General features: G+C 41.5%; 2 protein-coding genes across 4 annotated transcripts; one reads left to right on the top strand and one right to left on the bottom strand.

The window, feature by feature from the left end:
* Nucleotides 1-14,741, top strand: plcd1a (phospholipase C, delta 1a). 2 transcript variants are annotated; one of them, XM_075452728.1, is made up of 15 exons: nt 1-223; nt 3,156-3,314; nt 7,704-7,932; nt 8,036-8,165; nt 8,248-8,476; nt 8,602-8,803; nt 9,481-9,625; nt 9,772-9,924; nt 11,629-11,778; nt 11,872-12,028; nt 12,111-12,227; nt 12,329-12,507; nt 13,044-13,179; nt 13,263-13,412; nt 13,713-14,741. In XM_075452728.1, the coding sequence occupies exons 1-15, from the start codon at nt 193-195 to the stop codon at nt 13,802-13,804; spliced, it is 2,259 nt and encodes a 752-aa protein (XP_075308843.1). In that variant the 5' UTR covers nt 1-192; the 3' UTR covers nt 13,805-14,741. The 2 variants fall into 2 exon arrangements, with proteins under 2 accessions (XP_075308843.1, XP_075308842.1); XM_075452727.1 differs by lacking the exon at nt 1-223 and adding an exon at nt 1,091-1,295.
* On the bottom strand, nt 14,639-24,784 carry vill (villin-like). Of its 2 annotated transcripts, none has more exons than XM_075452724.1 (20): nt 24,660-24,784; nt 22,323-22,406; nt 22,111-22,185; nt 21,796-21,995; nt 21,326-21,434; nt 20,927-21,037; nt 19,704-19,909; nt 19,517-19,595; nt 19,316-19,414; nt 18,940-19,093; nt 18,648-18,748; nt 18,370-18,507; nt 18,124-18,282; nt 17,711-17,890; nt 17,452-17,597; nt 17,005-17,149; nt 16,707-16,895; nt 16,341-16,412; nt 15,958-16,224; nt 14,639-15,163 (listed from the first exon to the last, which is right to left on the bottom strand). In XM_075452724.1, exons 2-20 carry the CDS (start codon nt 22,395-22,397, stop codon nt 15,050-15,052), a joined length of 2,619 nt encoding a protein of 872 aa, XP_075308839.1. In that variant the 5' UTR covers nt 22,398-22,406; nt 24,660-24,784; the 3' UTR covers nt 14,639-15,049. The 2 variants fall into 2 exon arrangements, with proteins under 2 accessions (XP_075308839.1, XP_075308841.1); XM_075452726.1 differs by having other exon boundaries at nt 16,341-16,409.
* Nucleotides 24,785-25,871: the final 1,087 nt, after the last annotated feature.

Raw genomic sequence — 25,871 nt, 5'->3', positions numbered from 1 at the left:
TATAAGAGCCCAGGGTTGGAAGTTGGTATCAAGTGTACACTGTGTGGGCATGCTCGGAGGGAGACAAGAGGTGGATTTTCCCCGCACAGGACGAGAAGAGAAGTTACACGGTCGGGATAATTCCACGCGAGCTCACAGAGTGGACGCATTCTTTAACGCAGTGTGTGGTGATTGACTTAGACTGGAATCAGAATGGAAAAAAATGGCAAAACTGGGAAACATGGTGAGTTTATCAGTAATAGGGCACAGATTTACTGCCCAATTACCTGCATACATACATACATACATACATACATATATCTATATAGATATATATATATACATATATATGTATGTGCGTGTGTGTTCTTTCATTTATTTACTTACCTGTTTATTTAGTGTTTTATCTAAGTCCTAAAGTGAGGCTACTTCCTCATGGTAACGTAGTTCTTTCTCGTTTCTTTTTTGTTTGCATTCTTCAGATAGATAACAATTAGACACATTTGATGAATTTAAACATGGGAAAACAAATCAGTGCCCCGAAATTTATATATCTTTGATCTGGCACCAGAGACACACAGGGATTATTTTTGTTTTCCCTTTACAGCGAATTTAAAAACCGCATTCCAATGATCTGCTTTGTGTCCTGGTGATGAATGAGTTGGCCAGATTACAAAATATGTCACATTTCAATTGTGCATTTAAAAACGTATTGCAGTTTCTGTCATTACCACAGGGTGGCGCCATTTCACAGCTCACGAGCTGTGTGTTGACCGATTAACACGTGTAGCTTGAAATGCTTTCGCTTTTAGATTTGTTCAGAATCAGAAAGGGGGGCATATGCGGTTGAGTTCATGCGGAAAACATAATTTTTATCCTTTTTTTTTATAACAACTGGAAAGTCATTCTGGTTGGAATGAAACGTTATTGAAACGAATAACAGAACTAAACATAGACAGTCACCTCTTATAGACTAAGATTAACCAGTCAAGATAAAATTAAAGGTGACGCTACTTTCCCTGTGCAGTGCTCAAAGTCTTCTCCAGAGTACCAATTCACCAGTCGCTGCGGGGGATATAGCTGCTATAACAGGGTAATACATGCGTTTAGACCCGCCCCATGAGGGGAGAAACGATGTGGTGCCTGCTTCTCCTCCACACCGAGCTCAGTTTAAACTCCGACTAGTTATTGTTTTAAACAGAAACGCTAGTCTGTGATGTCTTGTTTGCACAAACGTCCAAAAAGGACGAAATCCGAGGAACAGGCTTTCCAGGAGCACCTGAAAAGAGTTGCGCAGGAGAATGGAAAACGCCTAGGTGAGTCCACTTCCACAGCTCCAATATGTGCCCGACGCTGAGGGTGACGCGCGCTTTGTTTGCTTTGCCAACAAATGCAGGCGCACACACACACGCTATGTTTGAGTAACTTGGATTTGGGGAAGTTCTTAATTCTAACAGTCACATGTAACCTCGCGAGGATAGACTGGGTGTCTGTGTTGCTTTGAGTGAACATGTGTGCTTGTGTGGCACTGTCCTTTAAAGAGGCTTTTCTTAATCTTCTCTGGGCGTGAATTCGCGGAAAACTCCTTACTCCTCATTCCTTAGGAGCACCTCCGGGTGTTATTTAACCTTTACTCTTGGAGTTTCCCCGCCCTAGCTTGCCTTACAGAGTGCACACACAGTGCAGGTTTAGATCTTCTTAGCCTTACATCTGTAACCGATTAATCCGATTCAGGGAGTGTCTCTAATAAGAAACATACAACTTTTTGAGGGTGTTTTTGTAACATGAGGCTGGTGGGCGACTCAAAACATGTGCCCCCTTCTTTAAGTAAAGGTAGGTAAAGTAGGTGAAGTAAATATCAGAACAGGAAGAAGCCTCCACTTTGCAGTGACGGAGTCAACACCAGTGATCAGACAGCCGGGCTGAGCGGAGGTGGTGTTAACGCTCTTGTGCCCATGACCCCTCCCTGTCTGTAGAGGAGCCAGAGACTCATAAACAGCCTCTGTAAGCCTTGTGAGTTTGTGGCTCAATCTGTGGAAAAAATGTCTGTAATGTTGTGACCCTGCCTACAAGCCTCATCCACTCCCAACAGAGTTGTAGTTCTCCTCAAATGCCCTCAGCTCACTGCTGATTCTCATTCTCTGGTACAGAGTGGCTTGTGTTTAATAATCAGTTCAAGTCCCCGTGCAAAGTGCAGTCACACCCACAAAGGCTTTGCAGATGGAAAAGCTAAGGACTGACTTGCCAATATTATTATGGTTGAGTGGAGTGTCTTAGCACGACTTATGAATCATTCTTTCAGCTGATATCCCACACCTTTCCCTGAAAGCCATAATCAGCATTTTGCTTCACTTGACCGATGACTCTCTTGATGACCTGAAGGCTGTAATATTCATTCTGCAGAAGAACAGGTCGTGTTGGATGCAGAAGTGCTTAGTTTCAAGTTCATCATCAGAAAAAAAAAAGTGTTAAGATACCGTTAAAATCACGAGTTTGATACATCTTGCTGACTTTTAATGGAAGCAATCCCATGTAATAGCCAAGCTAGTGTTTTAAGCTGTGTAGTGCCGAAACTTCTTGAAGTGAGGAGCTAATCAGTGGAGTTACACCCGACAAAGTGAACTAACCTTTCCGCTCTCCTTCCATATATGGAAATAGAAAATCTAGATACTGTTTTTCTTTGTCCTCTGATGTTTGCTGCCATGCATCATTATCAGCAACTTGCTTAATTCTTATCCGATTTACATGAAGTCTCTCCAGATACAGAACGTTTTTTTTACCGCCTGGTTGCTTGATATTGTATTGATAAGCTACAAGAAATTAAACTTTGGGAAAGAAGAAGATAGTCGCACATGTAAAAATAAGCCCACTTCTGACACAAAGATGGTCTCAAACATCTCAAACATTTCATTTTCAGTAGTTACTGCTTTTATGAAGCCAAAGTTTTGGTGATAAAGTCATTTGAAATCCTTTATCACAGTAGAATTGCTTTGTCAGGTGAGAGGTTCGTGGCAGAGTGACATCCCAGGAGGTCCCAAGATTTTCCCAGCTGAACACTGGGCTGTAACAAGATAATCTTTCACTTTGCCTTTCACTCGTTTGCCTGATTGGTGTGTCTGATGCAATCTGAATTCATGACGCTATTGTGATTGCCCATTCTGTCCATTCCCCCTCAGGTTTGGAGGGAGATGCAGATCTTATGTTCCTGCTGGTTGGAGGAGAGCTGGTTAAGATTCGTTCGAACTCCTGGCAGAAGAATCGCTTCTACAAACTGGAGGAGGACTGTAGGACCTTGTGGCACGAGTCCAAGAAAACATTCAGGCGAAACCAGACCTGTGAGTTTCATCAGCTTTTGGACTGCGTGTTTGAATATTTTGTGCATGTTTTTTTTTTAAAAAAAGGGAGAAGTCTTGTAAAGGTAAATAATTCAACTTGGGCCAATATTTCTCAATGCCTTTCTGACCTGCGCAACCGTTTGCTATTATGCTGTCAAGTTAGGGTTCGCCTTTCAGATCTGAACAAAAGCTTCTTGCCTTACAGCGCTCACACAAACGCACCCCTGAAATTTCATATGTGAGAATAGACGGAGGAGGAATGGAAACGGCTCACATAGATGCTGTGATGTGGCCAAAGTCACGGTGGAAAATTCTAGCCTCACCCTGTGTTTGTTAATATGTGTGCGTGAGAGATTATTTGTTTGTGAGTTTTGGGTTCAGTGATCTGCCGTCAGGGTGTGAATGCATACATGTTGTTTGGATTTCTGGTAGCGCGTGTTTCCCTCCCATCCCAGCAATTACTGCCAGGGCTGATAACCTCTGCCCCGAGCCTGAGCAATGAACTAACACAGACGAGCCATTTTTAACGTGGCCACAACCGCGTTGAGATGGGCTTAGTGGTCCAAAGGCATTTCCTTGTTTACGGAAATAAGCGGCACGTTTTATTGCTTTCCTGTTCGTGAGAGCAATCCACAGTAAGCAGTATGATGGGCCAAGATAAGACAGTGTCATAACAGCGACCAGAGTATTTACTGTTATTAACCACTTTTTAAGTCAGGGTTTAACTGCTGCTCTGTTTTACCAGTGGAGACTGTTAAGTCTACACGTTGTAAAGAAGTTGATGTCATATTTTAACCGTCAGTCCAGACTGTAACGAGACTGTTATTTCGGTCTCTGTTTTATACACAACACCTGTTGCTGGCTCTCCATTTTGGAGGACAGAAACCTGTGGAGTCTTTCTTTATCTAAAATCGAAATTATTGAATCTATGATCCTGCTTGTGTTACCTTGCGGTGCTTTTGTGAGTTCACCATCGTGAGAGAATCCTTCTTGTCTGTGTGGAAGATACACCAACATTTGGATGAATCAGGGTCCAGAAAACACTTTTAAAACAGGCTTTTTCTTTAGACATAACCTTTGGTGGTAATGATTTTAATCACTGAAATGGTCTGGAAAAACTTCCAATATTTCACATTGTACAAAACAGAGCAGACGGATTGGCTGTATACCGCTCTTTCCTCACAAATGTGAGATACACAAACATCTATCCTGGCTGACTGAAGAACAGATTAAAGTGTTGGTTATTCACACAAACAATAATTTGGTGATACACCACAGCACTTTTTTCACGAACAACAAGGATATACTGCTCTATCATGATTACATGATTCATCAGATGTGCACCGGTCAGCCTATAAGACCCAGTCCATGAACAAATTATATGATGAGCTGTTCTGTAGAACAAGTCCTCCCTGGAACAAGCTGGCCAACAAAAAGACCAAAAATAGACATTTCTACTAAACCAAAATTTGAAAAGTAATGACAGATTTTTTTGATACCCAGCAGTCTATGTATGCATGTATCTTCATTTATCCACAATCCTGTGCATTTCTATCTACTCCAGACAGTCTGTAAGAATCTTTGTCAGTTTCTCTTGCTTTTTAATGGCATGCAGTGCTTATCATTTCCCCAACACAGTTATTCTCACACCCTCATGCTACTGCCAGTCAGATTGTTGTAGCAGAGAAGGTTGCGATTACTCAGAAATCTCATTCATCAGTAAAATTATCTGCATACAATATTTGTTGTCTTATATTCAAGATAAACCAAAAGGTAGGGCAAGTATTTGGTTTCTGATGTCCCTGATTAATTCCCCAACTTGTATTCTGTACATCATTCTCCTCTACATTTTGAGAGCGTACTGTCGCCCAAACTGAATGTTAACTTGACTTTAAAGTTTGTAAGGCAAGGCCAGGCAAGGCATCTTTATTTATATAGCACATTTCATACCACAGGCAACTCAATGTGCTTTACATAAAGACAGGGCATTTAAAAGAACAGCATAAAGCAGCATGAAAACAAGCAATTTAAAGAGAATAAAAAAAAATAGAATAAAAATTAAAATCAATCAAAGAAGAGGGGAAAAAGAAAAAATATAAACTCAACCATAAGCACACCGAAAGAGAAATGTTTTTAACCTGGATTTAAAAGTGCTTACAGTTGGGGCTGATTTCAGTTCTGCTGGTAGTTTGTTTGTACACACACACACACACACACACACACACACACTGACATAGCTAACTCAACCCCCGACCTGACAACTGAATCCTGTCTGTTTCTTCCCCTTCGAGAAAAACACTTTTCACAAACAGCGGCATGAACTTTGTCAGACTGCCACAACCCCGTCTTTGTGTAATATTTCCTCTGGTATTCGAGCAATGCTTGCGTGACGTGGATGACATGACCCTGACATTGTGGTCAGTGTCTCCAGATGGGATTTTATGAAATTGGTCCAATTTTCGCAACCTCTGCGTTGGCAGAGTGTTTTCTTGGAGATACTGAATAAATCAACACTCCCTGTCAGCTGAGAACTTTTAAGGTGACGTTTATCCAGCAGTCAGCTGAGGTTGAGGGCTTTGATAGCTGCATTGGGTTTCACCATTCCCCCTCCCTTAATGTTTTTCTAGTCTGACCTTTAGAGTCATCCTACCGCAAACAGTTCTGACTCTCAGAGGAACAATTGTCGCTCCTCATTAAGCTCTTGGGATGTAAAGGGTAGAAACATTGTGATTGTAGTCCAGTTGCATCACATGGCGTCTTAGTTAAGCCTCCACTCTTTGGTGTTTTGTTACGAGGGCGGTTGTTGCCATTTAGCACGATTGCATCATGGCTGGTAATGCATGGTCTTCCATACATTAAGCTGCTCAATAATAGAGCTGGCCCGAAATGTATAGGCTGAGACAGGCCATATGTGCAGAAACCTGTGGCATTTTCTGTCTTTGTGCGGGTGGTAAATCAAAGCATTTTAGCCCAATAAATGTTGCCCAGTTGTTTTGCATGCTTATCTGTTGCTCACATATGTTAGACTAGGACAACAAGATTAGACTTTTAAAGTGAGAAATCAAATCTCAAATGAATTTTTTTAAGGGGGGGGGGGTTTAAAGAAGTGTTTAGCAGATTACAACAAATTGAGGCCAAAAAGCCCTTTTTTTCTCAGCCCTCAAAGGGCTCATTTTCATCAAAACTGCTGCTTTTTGATAACCACGTTTTTGTAATGTGTTTGGCAGCTGGACCTATGGAGAGAGTCTATAGGTTCAAGTCTCAGTCCTTTTTTTTTCTTTCAGTCTTCTTTGTGATCACTTAAAGAGCAACTGTGTTAATTTACACTTTAATGATTTCATATTCACGTTTACGTCATGAAATAAAGTTTTCACATAGAATTCCAAGACATTTTTTCTTCCTGATACGGCTCGCTGCCACAGCACCATTTTCTGGTCGAGATGGTCTGTTTCAGCTCCTGCCTCTTTAAACTACCCTTACAGAAAAGCCCAGTCTACTTCGCTCAGTCAGTCGATTGGTCAAAAAGTATTCGCTGTGACTCAGCTCATTATTCTTTGTTTCAGTTGTTCCAAAAATAGCCACCAAAATAGACCAAAATGCTCGACTCCAGCAGTCTCTCTCAGATCAGTCTAACATTTCACAATCTTGTTTCTTGTTGTTTTAGTTTTATGGCCTGCAGCATGACTGTTGTAGTTCGGACTCGTGTAACCAATAATGCTTTTTATTGTCTACTGACTGTGGTCAAGTGCGATCAAGAATGCCAAAAGGTCTCAGAGGTATGTGCTTTTTGCTTAAGACTTGTTGGTGAAGGCCAATGAAGTGAGCTGCCACGCTAAAGCAAAAGCCTTCCTGTTGATAAGATGTTAAAACATCTTCTGTTGTGACCACTGGCAGAAGCAGTCTGCTGCCACAAGATACAGTCATGTCAAGGAAAGCGTGCTGCATCAAGGGATAACTGTTACTGATAGCCAAATGCTTATCTATCTTTAACACTCACCATCATGAATGCAGTCACACACTGCAGCTCTAAAAGTATGAGACTGCTCTTCTTTGCAAATTTGAAGCTAAATGACAAAAGAATGTGATGGATGTTGTAATAAGTTGTTATTTGTTTATTATTATCACACATCTGCACCTATAATTTTGCCTAAAACACTGTAATAATGTGAAGTTAAGATATGGGGGTAAAATGGACACCAGGTGATCTATCTGCCTTCACGTTCTCCCAAAGGTCTTCATAGCAAGTCATAATTTAGATGATTTATACATTGTATTTGGCTCATTTGAAGTTTAGACTTGATCTCTGTTAATTCAAGTGATTATCAAACCAAGTCACAGGGATGTCTCTGCAGCCAAACTTTATAACAAAACCCTGCTCTCTCTGAACAGTCTCCATCGATGACATTGAATCAGTGCGTAAGGGCCGCCAGTCCGAGGGCCTTAAAAAGTACACTGACTCCAGAGTGGAGGAGCAATGCTTCTCCATCATCTTCAAGGGACGCAAAAAGAACCTCGACCTGAAGGCAGCCACTGGAGAGGAGGCCAGTCGGTGGGTCGCCAGCCTGGAGAAGGTCATCAACAATTTGCACAATCTCAGCCACCAGCAGAAGAGCGAGCAGTATCCTTACTACAGCCTCTGAAAGGGAAGCCTGTTGGCACACTTGTTTTACAAGGTTTGTCTGTTCTTGCGAATGAGCCAAATCCTTACATCTAAATGCCAGCTGGATCATCAACTGCATGCGAAAAGCCGACAAGAACGATGACAACAAGATGACCCTGAAGGAGCTGAAGCACTTCCTGAGACAGATCAACATTGAAGTCGACGACAGCTATGCGGAGGACATTTTTAAGGTGAGTAAAAAATATCATTCAAAAATTTGCAGTTGGTCAGATTAAATGTTTTTTTGTCTGAATGTGTCGTTGTTTTGCACAGAAATGTGACAAGTCAAATTCAGGTACCCTGGAAGGCTCTGAGATCGAGCACTTCTATGACCTGCTGACACATCGTGAGGAGATCGACGTGATCTATCAGACATACGCCAAAACCGAAGGTCAGATGAGCGACAGAGACCTCCTGAACTTCCTGCTGAAGGAGCAAAGGGAGCAGGTGACGGTGGAGGCTGCTCACAAGCTGATTGAGAAATATGAAAGGAATGGAGCAGGTAGAGTTAACACTCAACACGGTCGTTGGTCACTGAGGGTGTTCACTGGGTTTAACTTTGCTCTGCGTGGCCCGTTCCTCTTGCCATGTTCATCATTTGTCCTTGCCTTCTGTCCTTCGTCACAGCAAAGCAGAAGAGGCACATGACCAAAGATGGCTTCCTGATGTACCTCCAACATGAGGATGGGTCCATCCTCAACCCAGCGCACAAACCCGTGTATCAGGACATGAGCCAGCCCCTCAACCATTACTTCATCTCATCCTCTCACAACACTTACCTGATGGAGGATCAACTCAAAGGGCCCAGCAGTACAGAGGCTTACATAAAGTAAGCATTTTAAAATGTTAAGTGAAGAGAAAATCAGCATCAAGCACTAATGCTTGCAGTTGGACCAAATGAGGCAAACACGTTTAATCTGTCGGCTTGTGTTAGTCCACCCCAACAACTCCTAGGCTTCAAAATGGGCATTTTTTTGCTGCATGATCTATAAAGTGACCTGCACCTTTGTGCCTGCTCGCAGACTGCATGGTAGGCACCCTCATGACCTCTTTCAGGGACATTTTCAGGGGAATATAGGGTAGTTTTATCTCCTCCGACTGGCATCTGGGAGCTGACTAAAAGCAAGACAAAGATAAGCAGCCTGTTGCTCTCTAAATGATCAGTAATGTAAGATTTGCTGCGAAGGATTACACAATAAACAACAACGCAGCAACCAGTTTGGTTTCCTCCATCGGGGTCACTGTTTCTGTATCAGACAACCACATCTATATTTATAACTTTGGCTACATTTTTTTTAGAGCGCTCAAAGCTGCGGGAAAATGATTAGGCCATCTGAGAAGGCCTATTTCGAAGGCCTGTGAAGGTTCATGCCACCTGAAATTTGTTCCTGTACTGGAATAATAGTTCCTGCTCAGAGGAACTGAAACTTTTTATATTTCTGGTGGGGAAAAAAGGTGGCTCCCTCTCTCCCAGAAGATGGTAACAAAGTTTTGTTCTCCTCGCAGAGCACTGATGAAGAGTTGCCGCTGTGTGGAGCTCGACTGTTGGAACGGAGCCAACGGAGAGCCTGTTATTTATCACGGCTACACACTCACATCCAAAGTGGTTTTCAGAGACGTCATCAAAGCCATCAAAGACTACGCCTTCAAAGTATGTGAGATATTGCATTACCTGTGCGACGGAATAAATGAGGCTGCTGATATCAGTTGTTGCATTTAATTTCCTGCCTTTTTGCCTGCCTAATGACGGGAAAAGGCTCTTGGCTTCAGCTTCATAATGTCTGCTGTGTTTCCCAGACTTCTGACTTCCCAGTGATTCTGTCCCTGGAGAACCACTGCTCAGTGGACCAACAAAAGCTGATGGCTCATCACTTGATCTCCATCCTGGGGGATGCTTTGGTCACAAAGCCTCTGGGCAACAGCATGCCCTCTAACTTCCCTTCACCTGAGGTGTGTAAGCTTCAGTCCAAACTCACTGAAACATCACATTATAGTCACGGTTTGGAGAGTCGCGATAAATATCTTCTGAAAAAGGCTCCAAAGGGGAAGCACTTCTTGAAATCCCTTTTAAATGAATAAACCACTCTGCCAGATTTCTCACTTTCCTGTTTACGTGACTCAGATGTGTCTGAGAAAGGAAACTGGTTAGATTGAAGTGAAACCCGTCCTCGTTATAGGAGCATTAAATACACCACTAACACATTATCAAAGCAGAAATGACTTTTTTTTCTTTCTACACAGACTGGGAGTCTGAAGATCTTGAGTTTTGTGTTTACGGCTAATTAAATAATACGTAGCTGTAAGATTTGGTAACAAGTCCCAGCAGTGTCTGTGAAAATGCCTTGAGAGGTTTTTGGCAGCTGGAATTTGATTTGTATGCGAACTGGATTTAGTTGTGATCCACAGGAATGCAAGGACTTCACACTGCAACTTACATCTGTGTCCGTTTTGTTTTTGTTTTTATCTGCGACACAGGGGCATTTCTCCCTGTTCTCAGACATTGAAAACATTATCACGCTCTTCTTTTTGTCTTCCTCTAAAGCAGAGGTCTTCAACAGGGGGTCCGCGACCCCCAGGGGGTCCGCGGAGGTACTGCAGGGGGGTCGAGAAATCTTTGGTTGATTAGACGATTTTTAACATTTAAAAAAAAAAAAATTTTTTTTTTTTTTTCAAACAGTTTTTTCTCACAAATTTTGTGCAAACGTGTGCCATCCACAGATGCTTTGAGGATTCATTGTCCCATCTACATGCATGTTTAAAGTTAAAATCTGTGGATTATTTGAATAGCTCAGTGTTGTATGCAAGATGTTTGTTTATAAATGGCAGTGGCACAGCAACTCTGTGCCTTGCACATGTTTAAAATAAAAACATGAATATATTAACCTGTGTATAATTTGAATAGCTTAGTATTGAATGTACAATAACAGAGTAGCTATATTTATAAACGGCACTAGGCCCCGTTAAATATAAAACACAATTGTATGCCATATTAATAGTAGGGGGGTCCCCGCTCCAACTCTCCATCAGTTTGGGGGTCCCTGGCCTGAAAAACGTTGAAGACCCCTGCTCTAAAGAATTCATTTAGGGCATTTTGTTCCATTTCAGAGACTTTATTTTCAGTCCTCCCCCAAGGCAAGAGATGAGGCAGAGGAGTGAGACAAAACCACCAGCTCTAGTTTCATGAGACTTGGTTGAGAGGTGGAGCATAGGTAGAGGAAGCACCCAGCTGAACAAGTTCTTTAAACACTTCTCTCAGTGAGCTCTGTTTCTCTTAAAGTGACAGTAACCCTACAAATGTTGGTCTCTGTATCTGCATTTTACAGATGCCACTTTTAATTGGATTTATTTGCTGAAAATCTAAAATATCTTAACTCCTATAAAGGAAAAATTTAAAACAACTGTTTCAAAGTGGCTCCGATGGAATGAATGCCAGCGGCATTGTCAACCTCAAAGGAAATGTTTATCATACATTGCAGAATTCTTTTCCTTTTTTTTCATTGGCTATTGGGAAGGAGAGAGCCACAGCAACCACAAGTTCATACTCTTTGCAATTACAAAAGAAAAATATAGGTTTTCCTAATTTGTTATCACAGTAATAGGTTTTAGAAATTGCACTACAAAACACGAAAACATACTTTGGGTGCGTGTGTTCAGGAGCTGAAGGGCAAGTTCCTAATCAAGGGAAAACGACTGAACAAGCTGGATGCAGCCTTCACCAATGACACCACCGTAGAGGAAGACACGGTGTCCGAGGAGGACGAGGCTGCAGACTATAAGGAGAATGGTCAAAAAGCGAAACCAAAGGTGGGTCAAATGCTTTCTGCTTCTTTGGTAAGTGAATGAAAAGCTAGTTTTTGTCTCAGATGTCATGTTGGTCTGTGTCCCCCTCCATTTCAGAAATCAAAGATTAAACTTGCAAAAGAGCTCTCAGACATCGTCATCTACTGCAAGAGTGTCCACTTTAGCGGCTTTGAACATGCCAGAGACAACCAGGCCTTCTATGAAATGTCGTCCTTCAAGGAGGGGAAAGCACTCAACCTGGCAGAGACCTCAGGTAAACACTGCATCTTGCTTGACAAAGATGTGAGAGTTACATAAGAAAACAGCAGAGTAAATGTTTCAATGTGTTCTCGCAGCCACTGCCTACATCCATCACAACATGGACAAACTCAGTCGGATCTACCCTGCTGGCTCCAGAACGGACTCCTCCAACTATAACCCTGTGCCCATGTGGAACGTTGGCTGCCAGATTGGTATGCGTTAATTTATTCAATGCAGAAATCCGGTCATTAGCAGACTAAATGCAAAGTAAAAGTTTAATTGTACAATTGTGTCTGACTTGTTTTTTTTTTAGTGGCGCTGAACTTCCAGACTCCCTCCAAGGAGATGTACCTAAACCAGGGCCGGTTTCTCCCGAATGGATTTTGTGGTTACATCCTGAAACCTGAATACATGAGAAGCCTGTCCTCTCAGTTCAATCCCAACACAATTACCAAAGGGCCCTGGCTAAAGCGCAAGAACTTTAATGTCATGGTGAGAGTTTAACCTCAAAAGAGCCTTATCATTAAGAGCATCATCGGTTTTCCTGAAACCGGGCTTGAAGATAGTTCTTGTTTTGATAAAAAGATCGAGTATAACACTGGCCGATGGCAAAATTTTTCAATTTTATGATTATTTAGTTGTGAACCTCATGTTGTATCAGTTATGTGAGAGTGCAGTGCCTCTGCCGACATGGAGAACAAAAGCAGTGCACTTTCAGTTACATTCATACAATAAATGAAAGCAAGGAAACCACTTGAAAGATTTTGCAGGATAGTCGATCTGAACTTGCCAAGCCTTAACTTTGTGATTCGCAAAACCATTCATCGTTTTGTTGGACTGTATCAGTAGAAACCAGTGGTGTACCCAACGGATGAAATCTGGCTTTGTTCCGTGCCTTTGTTGTTGTACAACTACTGTCCAGTGAAAAATACTGTAGATTACATTGTCCTTCTATTGAGCTAGTGAGCTCATACATGTCAGAACATAAAAAGAGATCATCCATCTCATGCTGTCTCTGAATGCAACAGGTGATCTCAGCTCAGCAGCTGCCTAAACTCAACAAGGACAAGAACAAGTCCATCGTGGACCCTCTGGTCAGAGTCGAGATCTACGGCGTCCCAAGAGATAACGCCAGCAAGGAGACACACTATATTCAAAACAACGGTGAGCATAAGTTCGGCTCTTTTCAGAGCAGAGTGTTTCTCAAACTATACGGCATGCTGATAACCCAGTATCCATCCTTTCAGGGTTCAACCCGATGTGGAACGAGAGATTCGAGTTTGTCATCCATGTCCCAGAGCTAGCTGTGGTGCAGTTTGTGGTGGAGGACTATGACTCAACGTCCCCGAACGATCTGATTGGGCAGTACTGTCTGCCGCTCACCAGTGTTCAGAACGGTAAGAAGTGAAGAAGAGACGGAAAGACACAACAGTTCTTCAAGACTAGACGTTAGCCTACAATGTCAAGAAACTAAACTGAAAAAAAGAGAAAAAACACGCTGTTCAACAAATTCTAAAGTACAAAGTAAAGGTTGTTGTTGAGAATTACAGTCATGAGATTATTTAATTTTGCATTATCAGTCCTCTGTGACAACATTTATTCAGTTACATGACTTCAGCTGTTGAGTCCCCCCCCTCATTTCCTTACATCAAACCCTCATTTGCTGACAAGGTTAAAACTCACTTCCTATTTTTCAGGATATCGGCATGTCCCACTGCTCACCAAGAGAGGCGACATCATCCCCTCTGCTGGAGTGTTCGTGCATCTCATGCTCCTGGATGCTCAGTAGGCTCAAATGGAGAAACTCCTCAGCCCACCAACAGCTTTCTTCCAAACTCTCAAGTGATTTTATCCAGTTTTAAGGTTCAGCAGCATAAACCTCAAACGGGTTTACCAGCAGCGTCTTTCTTGGGGGAAGGTTTTTTTTTTTTTATCTCTCTCTCTCTCTAGCCAAAGAACAACAGCTGCAGATAAACTGTGGTCACCGAGACTTTCTGTGGCTGTGTCATTTTAACGTTTTTAACGGTTAGTTTGAAAGCTCCTGTAGAGGATGAATGAAAACGTGGGTGAATGAGTATCAAATGAGAAGGAATTATTTAAAGGCAGTCATTAAACTGTAGTTGCTAAAGGGGAGGGGGTGTAATAATTAATGTGAGTTTGACGTGACTAGCAGCTTCAGGTATACTGGCTGTGCAGTCTGTGAGCAGTATCTTATTATTTCACAGTTTCCCGAATGCTTTCTGGCGTTCACTTTTAGGGTGACATACTGTAAATCTTACCCATGAAACAAGTAAGGTATTTGTTGACACAAGCATTCAGCCACTTTTGTGTTTTGCTACTTTAACTGACTAGAACAAGTCTTGATTTATACTTCATATGATCACAGAGGTCTGTAGTGATTGTTGATCTTCAAAGGGTAAATGTTTGGTCCGTGTGTTTGTGTATGTTTTATGTCTCCATTCATTTTGAATGCAGTACTCTGCAGATGTTAAACAGCCGTCTAAAGATGCCATCTAACCCTCATTTATGACTATTAACATGAGGAGCACGTCTAAGCAAAATTAAGGTCTGATCAAAAGTTAATAAATCATAATGCATTGTTACTTAAAGTTACAGGTTGGGGTTTTTTTTTTTTTTTTTTTTCGTAACAGCCTCAGTGCCTTCAGTTTGCCATGTCTCCTGTCTGGGTTTGCACTAGTCCTCAAAATAAAACCAGTCTTCAGTCAGTCATTGTTTTCTGTGTTTATTACTTAAGTGATTAATGGTATGTGATGATAAAATGCAAGGGAAACTTGATCAGCATGAAACATTGTCAAACATTCATGAATACAAAGCATGCGTATTTATAACAAGATCATAAATAAAAGTGTCAGTCATATCCTTGAAATGACACTTTTTGAATAACAGTCATATCAATAAGTAAATTCACATCTATAATCACTACAACTTGGTTCTCAGGCGATGAAAGTATTTGGTTAAGTTAGGATTGCGTTGAGACAGGTTTGACGGTGCTTCTGTGGCCGTGGAATCCTCCTCAGAAGAGCCCTGCTTTTTTCTTCAGGTCATTTTGACGCCACTTTGGCAAGCGCTGAAAGTCTAAGCGATTTGTGCCAAACAGGCTCTCAAAATCCTCATCAGAGAGGTAGTCCTGCAGAGAGCAGAGAGTGGGACACAGTTAGGCTGACCTCTATAGGATACAACGTGATATTACAGTAGGATACAGTACAGGACAATGACAGCTAAGAAGAGAAGTCCACATCCCTCCTTATGTGTTAAAAAGACGGACAGGTGGAGACACAACCTATCGTTCTGGTAGTTTTGTGTCTCCCTGTAATTATTTAGTATCTTTCTGGTTGTGTTCTTGTACTACATCGTGCCTTTTGTGTTGTCTTTTGTTTATGTTTCTCTCTGTAAACATTTTGAGTCTGATTTCAGTTTTCTTTCTGTTATTCTGCAAGGATTTTGTGTCTTTTTTGTGGTTTTATGTCTCAAGTTATTCTCTATTTCTCTGCAGTCCCTTTGTGCAGGTATTTAGTCTCTTTCTATAATTATGGATTACAGAAAGACAGAGACATTAGTCTTTGGCTGCCGTGTGTCTCCGATAAGTGACACTTTACAGGTGAAGCCCATCTTCTCTTCCGGTTTAAGTTTCCTGACACTTCAGATTAACACTGTACACATTTCTTAAAGCACAGGTGATATAAATAGGTCCATTTTAAAGGAGTGTTTTTATAGTCTTGGTGTGTTGCGACCGGATTTGGTTGAATAAAACAGGCTCTCAGTATCAAAAGACTCCTGACAGCAGGTCATGTGAGCAGTTTTCATCAGAGACTTTGGCCCAGTAGCCCTAATTCATCCATGCTTGCCACTTTTAGGCAATTAAAACTGTTATTACATGACAATTTTGTGTCATTTGCACTAGATTTGTAACTGTACACCCACCTCTCTCTGGCTGGGGTCCACTCCCTGCGGAAGCTCACTACTAGACTTGTTGACGAGGACCTCAGGGTGCAGATACATCCCACCGCCACCAGCTGAGGAGGACAGGGATCTCGGGAAAAATGGGCTGGTGGGAGTGAGGGATTTGGGTGACATATCAGCTCTGTGGGGCCTGTAGACGAGAGGGGAAGTCATGGGGCCTCCCGGAGCCCTGTAACCGCTTCCATCTATCTCTGTACGATTCTTAAGCAAGTCAGTCTTGCTCATGTCCTTCAGATATGAGAAATTCAGACTCAGAGGTTAGTGGCATTATTGCATGTTGTTGGATCAATTATATGAATTATTTTGTCAATTATGATCAGGATTAGAGTCAGTCAATCACTTACAACAGTGATCTGTGAAATAGATGCTGCATCATTCAATTTTTGATTCATCTGCTCGTAGGAGTTTCCTCCCTGCTGAGAAGATCAAGTGAACTTGGATTGAGAATTAGCTTGCATGCAGGGTCCTGTTCATCATCAAACAACCTATCAGATCATCCATATGTGGCTGAAGGCTCTTTCTAATCTCAAAGATGATTCATTCGCACAAGATTATTCGTACCATTCATGTGATATTTGTGGCTCATTTCCATAATCAGGCATGTTGATGCAGCAGAATTTGGTAATGCCTTGATCATACTGTATTAGTCTATTAATAACACTTCTCTCTGGTGCCTCTCAGAGAGATCAAACACGTGCAATTAAACTCACGTTCCACTGATGAGGATCCCATGCGTTGAACCAGCCAGTGAAGGTGAGCGGCTCATGTCCCTGTTTGATGAAGATGACGGGCGTGTCTGGGTCGCGGCCCGCTGGGTGGGTACTCAGGTATTCTTGTGCGCTGTTCCACGCCTCTTTGGTCTCGTACTCATTTGCTGAGTTTCCAACCCACAGGAAGAGCTGAGGAGATGCAGAGAAGAGGGAAGAAGAACAAGAGATGGACAAATTGCAGCGTGGCAACGCGCAGGGGGTGCGTGTCTGCATGCATTTGCAGAAATCAAACCCTAACCTCCTCCCAGGTGTCCAGCAGCATGACATCCTCTTCGTCCAGGTCACTCTGGGCGAAGTCATACAACTCTGTTATCTTGAACCGACCCGTCTGATTGGAGCATTCAAACAGCCTGGGACTGTGAGGCAGCTCCTCCCTCTGCAGCCTGAAATGACACAGAACTTTCCATCCTTTTTCCACAACTGCACGATATGCTCTGTTTTTCTTTATTTTGATGGATGCTGCTTTTCAATGACCTTGAATGGCACTGAGTATATTCCCTTGACCTTTATGTGATAATAATCCATGCAGATGCAGATTTAAATTTAAGCTTATCAATGGTTCAAAGCATGATTAAAAGGCCTTTTGGATGTTCTGCAAAAAGTAAAAAAATCCCCTGGAAATGGATTTGTAGTGTAATGAAAACATAAAACTCAAAAGTGTGATGTTTTTGCTGTCTGAATTTACCTCTTGTCGCTGGCATAGGGGGCCTTTCCACCCAAAGCTACCCAGAAATCAGCAGGCTCCTGGCCTTCCATCACCACCTGCTTGTCCTGCCTGGACAGCACATCAGATACAGCTCTCCCCATTATCCTCTCATCCCCACTGCAGCCCTGCAGGCATCAAACAAACAAGTGCACGCACACACAAAACAGCCCTTTGTTATTCTTTAAAAGGAGCTCATGCCAACATGTTGAAGCCTGTTACACAGCCGTACGGTGCGTACCTTTCCATACCACAGGAAGCATGTCTTATCAGTCTTCAACAAGAACACATCATTGGTGTTGAGAGATGATGACCTCGCAATCACTTCGGTGGCCTTAGTGTTCAGCTCAGCGGTCCCTTTCACCTGAAAGAGCCTGGAACTGCTCTCAGGGTTTACCACACCAGGCCGGCCGGTGCCACCCTGCAGACACATAGAGAAAAAACATGCAAATACAACTTCTTTCAACCCTTGTTGAGCTTTTTTGTGAGTGTATTCTTGCTATAACTGTATCCATGTGGTATTAGGTTTTGTATTTTAATGTTGGAACACAAGACACTTCCTCCAGTTTTAACTTTTTAAAAGTTTTTCTCCTGCAGTTGCACACACATTTGAAATATCACCTATGTGCCTGTGAAAATTTATGAAAATCGCACCTCATAGATGATGAGTTTGCCTTTGAAAATAGCCAGGAAGTGGCGGGGCTCCTTTCCCATGACCACCCTGACCTGTACAGGGGCTCCATTGTACTTGTTATCAACACTGACAGCCTGGTAGGCGCATGCAGTGATCTCATCCTTAGTGGCATGACGTCCCTGATGAAAAGCAGATGAAAAATCATCAGTACCAAGCAGGTGCTTGACAAAGCCAGAAGAAGACAGAGAGAAATAAAGGAAACTGACCTGCCACATGTAAAGAATGTATTGCTGTCGGTTTGATCTTTGATATGTATACAGCACCAAGTAGCAGTCTCCTCCGTAAAACTGTCCGTAGGTACTTGGGTTTACTTCAGCCAATTCCAAATTCTCAATGCGCCACACCTTAAACAAACAAAAGAGATGTTTCTTTTTCTCTTTTACTTGGACCAATGTCACTGAGGTTTAACATGTATATGGGGTGGTTTTTCTATTAATTTTTGCCATATAGTGTATGTTTCTGCACAGTTTTGTTTTTTTTGCACCTTTACATCTCCAGATGCATCATCCACCATGCGTTGCTTTGCTGACAGTTCAGGATGGGCATGGAGCTCTTTCACATCAAACTTCACTTGGTCAACCTTTGCTGTAAGGTGCGCCAAAGTACATGTAATTACGTAATTAAACAATTATGAATGAAGATTAGTACACTTGATCTACTATTATTGATTACGAGAAGTTAAATCCATGATTAACCACAAAACTCTCCAATAAAACAGGTGAAAAACAAACTGACTGACCCAGATGTACACTGAACGACAGTCTTAGAGAGGTTACCTATCTTTCCGACACTGTAGGTGGTACCCAGACCCTTAGTTTGCCCCTTCTCCGTCCAGGATTTAAACAAGTGTTTAAACATCGCTGACTCTGCTCCCTCGTTCATCACCTCCACCTGAGTGCTGGATGGATAGTTTTTGGCTTTGATATAGCCCTGGTGGAAAAGATCAGTGAACAAAGGAGGTGATCAAACGTCTCCAAAATGATTTTTTAAAAATATTTGCATTATGTCTGTCAAACTTGATGTACTGCACTTGGCCATCCTGACAAAAGAAAACCAAAATGTTGGATGAAGGTAAATCTTTGTGTTTAGAGTTTAGAGTGAAAGATCTTAAGATGCATTTTGTACTTGTATATTATCTCTCTGTATACTTACCACTGCCCTGTTCAGAGCTTCCCGTCGTTCCTCCTTTGAGGCCTGTTTGCCTTTCCAGACCATCACATCGTGGCCTTTGTGGTCCAGAATGTAGCAGTCCTAACACACAGAAAAAAATAAGAAACCGTTTCCAATGAGACCGAACTCGTTTCCTTTAAAGGACAATCTAAAGAACATGTTTAAAGGATAGAAGGGAGTTACCGAGGAGTACAGCAAATCTTGTGTTAGAGGCTGGGTGGCCACTTCTTGCACCACCAGATTCCCACTGTTTTCAAAAACACTGCGGACAGAAAAGTTTTAACATAAAGTGTGCGTTAACTGGATTGCCCCAAATAGTTTCAAAATATTGAGATAGAAGTGAAATGGATGGATGCAGTTGTGTCCTTACTGGTAGAGTCTAACGTTGTCGTTCTGCATCTGGTCGTGTTTGTCGTCGGGTATAGCCTCCTTCAGATGGCTGGGCTTTTGGCCGAGCGTAGCCGTCATGGCTTTCATCAGCTCCGGTGAGTCTCCTTCTTGTCCTCCCTCAACGATACCAATCTGAGCACGACCTCCTCTCTCCCTGTCCCGGATGTCCTGAGCCAACAAGACTGCCTGAAAAGAAAAGAAGAAGAAATAACAAGCTCTGTGAATTGGATCTGTCTCAAAGGGATTCTTAAATTAGGCTGTTTAGCTACATATTTCTAAATTGAAATCAAGAACAGTACATTGTTAAGGTTAAGTCTTTTATCATGCACTTATCATTAGACAGCTACACGTATCACATGTCCCTCATATGTAATGAGCACTGTGTACTGACAAGGTGGACAAAAAGGTTTATATCCTACATTCAAAGGCAAACTTTTAATGGAGAAAAAGAAGCCCAATTTTATCAAATGTGTTTCGTGGAAAGTTTGTGATCTGATGTGGCTGCAATTAATGTTTGTGTGTTTTTATGCTATACTTCCGAAACAGTAAATTCACAAGTAAATTATTAAACGCATTTAAAATAATGGAGCAAATAGCATAGTTAACCATTACCAAGTGCAAAGTTAATCAGGTTTTAATCTTCATGTACAAGCAAAAATAAATCAATAAAAAAGGTTGTTGAATTTTTAACAGAGATATGACAGGTGAGTTACGAAAGGATGTGATTGTTGTTAGAAATATAAGTTTGTTTTAAGTGGTTATAAATGTCTTAAATAACAATAATTGTGTTATCTTTAGCATTATTCGGAATTGTCTAATGTTATCAACAAATCATGCTATTAAAAAGCATTTTAAATTGGCCTTATCAGGGCCTTATTATCTATAGAATTGAACACATTTTAACATTTGAAATGAAGGAACTTAATGTGCAAAGTACATGTCAATCCATAAAATAGAAATTACTTATTCTCCATACAGTACGACAACAAGCATGTTACTTACTCACTAAAAATGTAAGATGATTTGATACTTTAAAGATATATTTATATATATTTTATATATTTATACTTTAAAAATATATGTAATAAATGCAGGACTTCCACTTGCAATGGATCCGTTTTACCTCGCTCTTTCATCCTCCTGCTTTCAATGTGGTAAATACAAAGACTGCTTCTTGTATCACTGCTGGGTGTGCAGGATTACCTTGAGCTTCTCTCTCCTGTTGCTCTTGGGGCCGTTCCACTGCACAATAGCTTTCCCGATGTCCAGAAGAAATATATCTCCGTTGTTGAAACTTTTCCATGACACCTCAACCTGAAAGGTAACAGATAAACATTGTGGGGAGCTTTCAAATCCTTCTCCTGACTTTGAACAGGCACTATGTGTTCTCTTAATCTCAGTAAAATATCACATAATCACAGCACTCTCAGGCTATTAACACCTTCAGTAACAGCTATGACAACAAGCGTGCCATAATTTGGTTGATAGGAGTGCCAACACGTCGGTAGTGTTTCTGTGTAAAGCCCAGGATGGCAACGGTGGGTGGTACTGAGAAGACAACGCTGAACCCTGTATCATCCAAACATATTTTCATCTGCAAACCTCTGTTGCTGTGACCTGCTTCCTCCCTTTGATGTGCAGCAGACGCAGGACGTTGTAGGAGTTTGTGTCAACATGGTTAAAACCAGAGGCCACTCCACCCTTCTTGTAGCTGCGAACAGATGAGTGTACATTACCAAAGTTCAAGTGCAATAAAACAAGAAGGATAAAGACTCAAAGCGGGATGGGCAGAAAAGACAGTGAGATTAATTCTGAAATTTATGTAACCACCATGACACAAAAACACAAGGTTTAAAGGTTAATAAACCATGGTAAGAGAACATGGTGTTTTTCTTTGCTAATCCTTAAAAAAACAAATGTATTTTGTGTCATAATCATTTCATACAGAGGGATTAGTGTTTTGAGCCATGTCTCAGGAGGATTACAAGATAAATTAGTGTGTGTGTGTGTGTGTGTGTGACTCTTTGAATCATTCACCATCCCCACTTCACCCGCCCCTTTCTTGAACTCACATCAGGCCACTTTTAAAGTAGCTCCTGAACCTTGGTGACTCGTAGCCCTGCACCTCCCTGTGCTGCACTGGACTCCCACCCAGATACTCGTCCAGTTGGGTGATGTAGATGGCTGCAGAGCCTTGTTCATCCAGAGAGGAGGAGTTTCCTATCCAGTAGTGGATATCAATGGACTGGCCTGACCCCCTATTCTGGCTTATCTGGTGATTGTCATTAAATCATGATGAGAGACAGGTATTAAACTTGCATTCATGCCTTACCAATGCGGATTTTCAGGCTTTTCGGAATTCTCTGGAAAGCCAGTAATAAACTCACATTTAGAACGATGTAACAGTCTCCCTCGAAGAAGTTGCCAAAGGCGTTGGCCGGAACAGGAGCCATCTGCATGTTCTAAATGAAGACAACAACAGCACCTTAAACCTCAACACAAAAGGGAGATTTGAGCTTGACATATCTTGCGCAAAGCACAACAATGTAATCTGTTTTCATAACGTGCACAGCAATGTGGGATGCAAGGGCTGACTCACATTGATGGTCCACATCTGCAGGCCTGGCTTTCGACTGACATGTCTAAAAGCATCTTTATCGACATCATTCATCATTTTGCTGAACTGAAACAAACGTAAATGGAAACAAACACCGTTATATGCTCGTCTGATGTACATAAGAAACTTTAGTAGCTTAGGAACTTTAATGACAAATCGGCAAAAATAAATTTTTACATGATAGCATCAACACTTACATGATGCACAAATCTGTAACTATGAGAAGTCACATAACTAGTGAATAGAAAGCATCAGATTCTACCACTTCATGTACATTTAGGCTGCTTAATGCTCCATTTGTTAACCAATCATGAACTTTGTTGGCCTGACGTATGTGCAAGGTAATGTACAGACAATCACACACACATTTATGTGTATGTGAGTGCATCATTTAGTTTTAGCGGAATCTGGGTAAAGCACACAGACTCTTTGCTGAATTGCCCAACAGCTGTGAAAAGGGCTGTAAAGTGTAAATTGTGACAACAAAAAGGAAAATAAATTAATAATGGCGCCCATGGTGGGGATATGTGTGTTATCCTTAATTGAATTGTACAACGAAACAATGATTGAAAATCTCATAAATGCACCTAAGACGAACTTTGGGTAACACATTAGAAAGCACAAGTTGTTAAAACTCCTGGAAATTAGTTAAAAGAAGAAACATTACAATTTTTCAACCTCCCCTACCTTCTTGATCATCCGTGACCTCCCTGTCTTTCCACTGGAAACAGATGTCAGGAAGATGACAAGTGAACCATTTGAAAAGATTGCATATCTGACAGCAAGGCACCTCTAATCCCACTAATGACTGTCAGCCTGGCGCCATAACAACATACAAGTCTTGCAATCAGTGATGCCTTAACTGCCTCTTGACTGAAATATCGGAAACAACAGCCCTGATAAGCAAACACAGCGCCAAGATTACAGGCAACTGGTGACAGCCTGTATCAAAACTGGCTCAGTCAGATGTTCCGCTGCTTGCAGCACATGGTGAATGCAAGCACAGGATCCATATTTGATATTACCGCTGGAGGAACTGTGGTTTCAGCTATTCTCCGGAGAAATATCCCAGCTATGATTTATGGCTCATATTCTGTTCGCTGCTTCTAACCTTTGCTACAGGTTCATCTCACTGGGCGGTGACTGATGATGGATCAATTCAGTTGCACTCTACCCTTCATTAATATCACTGCAGCTCAGGTGATCGGCTTATCTGATAAAAAGGCGACTCACCTAAACTTGGGTCACCATTGCAAAATACTTGTATGTTTAACTTTTTATATCTTAGATCGAGGAGGCTCGAGAGGCAGAGACTGAGTCATACTGAGTCATAATTTTTTGTATAGTAAAATACATGCCTTTCAGCCACATTGAAAAGTCTGTTTAAGATGGGTTTGCCCTGTTTGTGTGCTGTTCTTTCATCGTGTGTTTAATCTGTTGCTTGTTCATTACAGGTGGGGCTTTAAGCTAACACTAGGACAATACATCAACAGTTTTTAGTTGGCTTAATGCCTGGTCCTACAAATAATGTGTCCCATATTTATATTGCGGGAGTTGTTACTTTATGTCTAATCAAATGCCAAAGAAGAAGCAACACTCATCAGGTGTGTCTGTATCACAAATCCCCTTGTGACGAGATTAACAGTATTCCTTGGAAAGATGACACTGTACTTTACAGACTATCAATATGGCTGAATATTGTATCGCTAATATAAAATTAAATTAAAATTCACTGTAAGTCACTGAAAAATAGGAGCTGAATTTTTTTTACTGATGCTTTTGTCACGAATCAGCTTGGTTGAATCTGTTCAGTGCTTAATATTTAATCCCAGATCCCACGAATGTGAAAGATCTGAATGGGGAGATGAATAACGATCTCTCATGTTGTTTGATTCATTTGATTCAATTGACCTTTGTCAAGGATTTCTTTTCGCCGAAACTCCCTGTTGTAAACATCTATTGTGTCTCTGAAATCTGATCCTGGTCACGATAATTGAAAACTTGACCAAATAACTAATGAAAAGTAGAACAGCGGCGCATCCATTACTGAGACAGGTAAGACTGGTTCACTGTCAATAACCCACGGTGGTGTCCTTTCACTCAACATACACAATGAACACATGAAATGCATCCTAATATGTCTCTTTCTAAGTTTTATGAAATTACATTAGTGTAAAACCTCCATAAAAAGCCCTCTCTTTACAAGAATATATACTCTTGTTCCTTGCTTGCAGCGATATGGCTAAAAGAAATTGAAAGAATTGAAAGAAGTCCAAGAGAGGGAAAATTATGTTTGCAAAATCGATTTATGGTTCTTACCTTGTGTTGTGTCTGACGTAGTGAAGATCTGGATGTCTCCTAAGAGTAGTGAAGACTGATTAGTGAATTTATGTGAAAGACATGTACAGATAACGTACTCCTGACCTCTCCTGCTTTGTCCAACCTGGAGTGTGTGAGGCAGAGAGGGCTGGATGTATTTGTCTCCACACCCAGGCTGGAACACACCTGCAATTTCCTGTCACGATATTTACAATACCACAGCTTTAAATATGCCCCTCCTCACTGCCTCCCAGATACGGCATTGATGTCGACATTCTAGCTTGACTGAAGAGAATCAGAATTGCCAAGTGCAACAAGTCCAACAAGCATTCATAATGTTTTGACTGAGATTAACTCCCAGCATCACTCAAAGTCCTGCTTATGCTTTAAGTAGCCACCCAGAGTTGTTTTTGTGTTTGACTGCAGCCCTCAGCAGCAAGGCTGGCACTATAAGCGAGCAACTCGACACCAATTATTCATTTCAAACTGTTACAACTAGCAGATGGGGAATTGGACTCAAGGAGCTCTGAGTTATATTGGAAAGGAATCAGAGGCTTTCTGTGACTGAATCTCTCACTCTGAGACACTTGAGGAAGAACGCTTGACATTATTGAAGGCAGCTCTGGGCTCTCATTTCCCAGTGGAGAAACCATTGGCATCTTGCGTTTACATGCGTTTGTTATATCTGAGAATGTACGAACACATTGCATCTAAAGTCCTTTGCATTTTTTGAAGAAATATAAAGAAAGGTGTGGATGCTAATCCTCAACCAAAGAATGTCTTGAATACAAAGGTACAAGAGAAATAAATGTGCGTTGGTCCCTTTTACAGCTAAGGATGATCTTGAGCTTCAGAAAAGTGTCTGATCGTATATATCAGAACTCAAAGAACTTCATAAAGGTAGCCTACTTAAAAACTTTTCAAAGTATGTGAACAATCTGTCAACTTCTTTTATTGTACTTGGCTGTCAGTGCATAAATCACATAACACACTCCCTGTGGAGGCTTTCTGTTCAAGATTACATCCATTCCACTTGTCATTGTCATATACTCTATAGTGAAGATCACACAATCTCTGGCAGGGAATCTGAAGAACACGCTGTTACATAACTAACACATTTTCCTTGCTAACCACCAGTTTCAAGTTAACAGACTGAAGTTTTGCCTACCTTTGACCATAGCCTTCCATTTGATTCAGTCCTGGACTCCATTG

Source organism: Odontesthes bonariensis, chromosome 20 (assembly GCF_027942865.1).
Source record: "Odontesthes bonariensis isolate fOdoBon6 chromosome 20, fOdoBon6.hap1, whole genome shotgun sequence".
Classification (NCBI taxonomy): domain Eukaryota; kingdom Metazoa; phylum Chordata; class Actinopteri; order Atheriniformes; family Atherinopsidae; genus Odontesthes; species Odontesthes bonariensis.
The sequence above is the reverse complement of the archived record's forward strand: the minus strand, read 5'-3'. Positions and strand labels throughout refer to the sequence as shown.

What these genes read in the sequence shown, in the direction of transcription:
- vill (XM_075452724.1), bottom strand. Translation starts at nt 22,397, where the DNA reads ATGATGAATGATGTCGATAAAGATGCTTTTAGACATGTCAGTCGAAAG. An exon ending in CTACAGTGTCGGAAAGATAG is followed by an intron (nt 18,749 to 18,939) that starts GTAACCTCTCTA and finishes CGCACCTTACAG; the next exon opens with CAAAGGTTGACCAAGTGAAG. An exon ending in GCTTCCTGTGGTATGGAAAG is followed by an intron (nt 17,598 to 17,710) that starts GTACGCACCGTA and finishes TGATGCCTGCAG; the next exon opens with GGCTGCAGTGGGGATGAGAG.
- plcd1a (XM_075452727.1), top strand. Translation starts at nt 1,196, where the DNA reads ATGTCTTGTTTGCACAAACGTCCAAAAAGGACGAAATCCGAGGAACAG. An exon ending in CTAACTTCCCTTCACCTGAG is followed by an intron (nt 9,925 to 11,628) that starts GTGTGTAAGCTT and finishes GCGTGTGTTCAG; the next exon opens with GAGCTGAAGGGCAAGTTCCT. An exon ending in CAACCTGGCAGAGACCTCAG is followed by an intron (nt 12,029 to 12,110) that starts GTAAACACTGCA and finishes GTGTTCTCGCAG; the next exon opens with CCACTGCCTACATCCATCAC.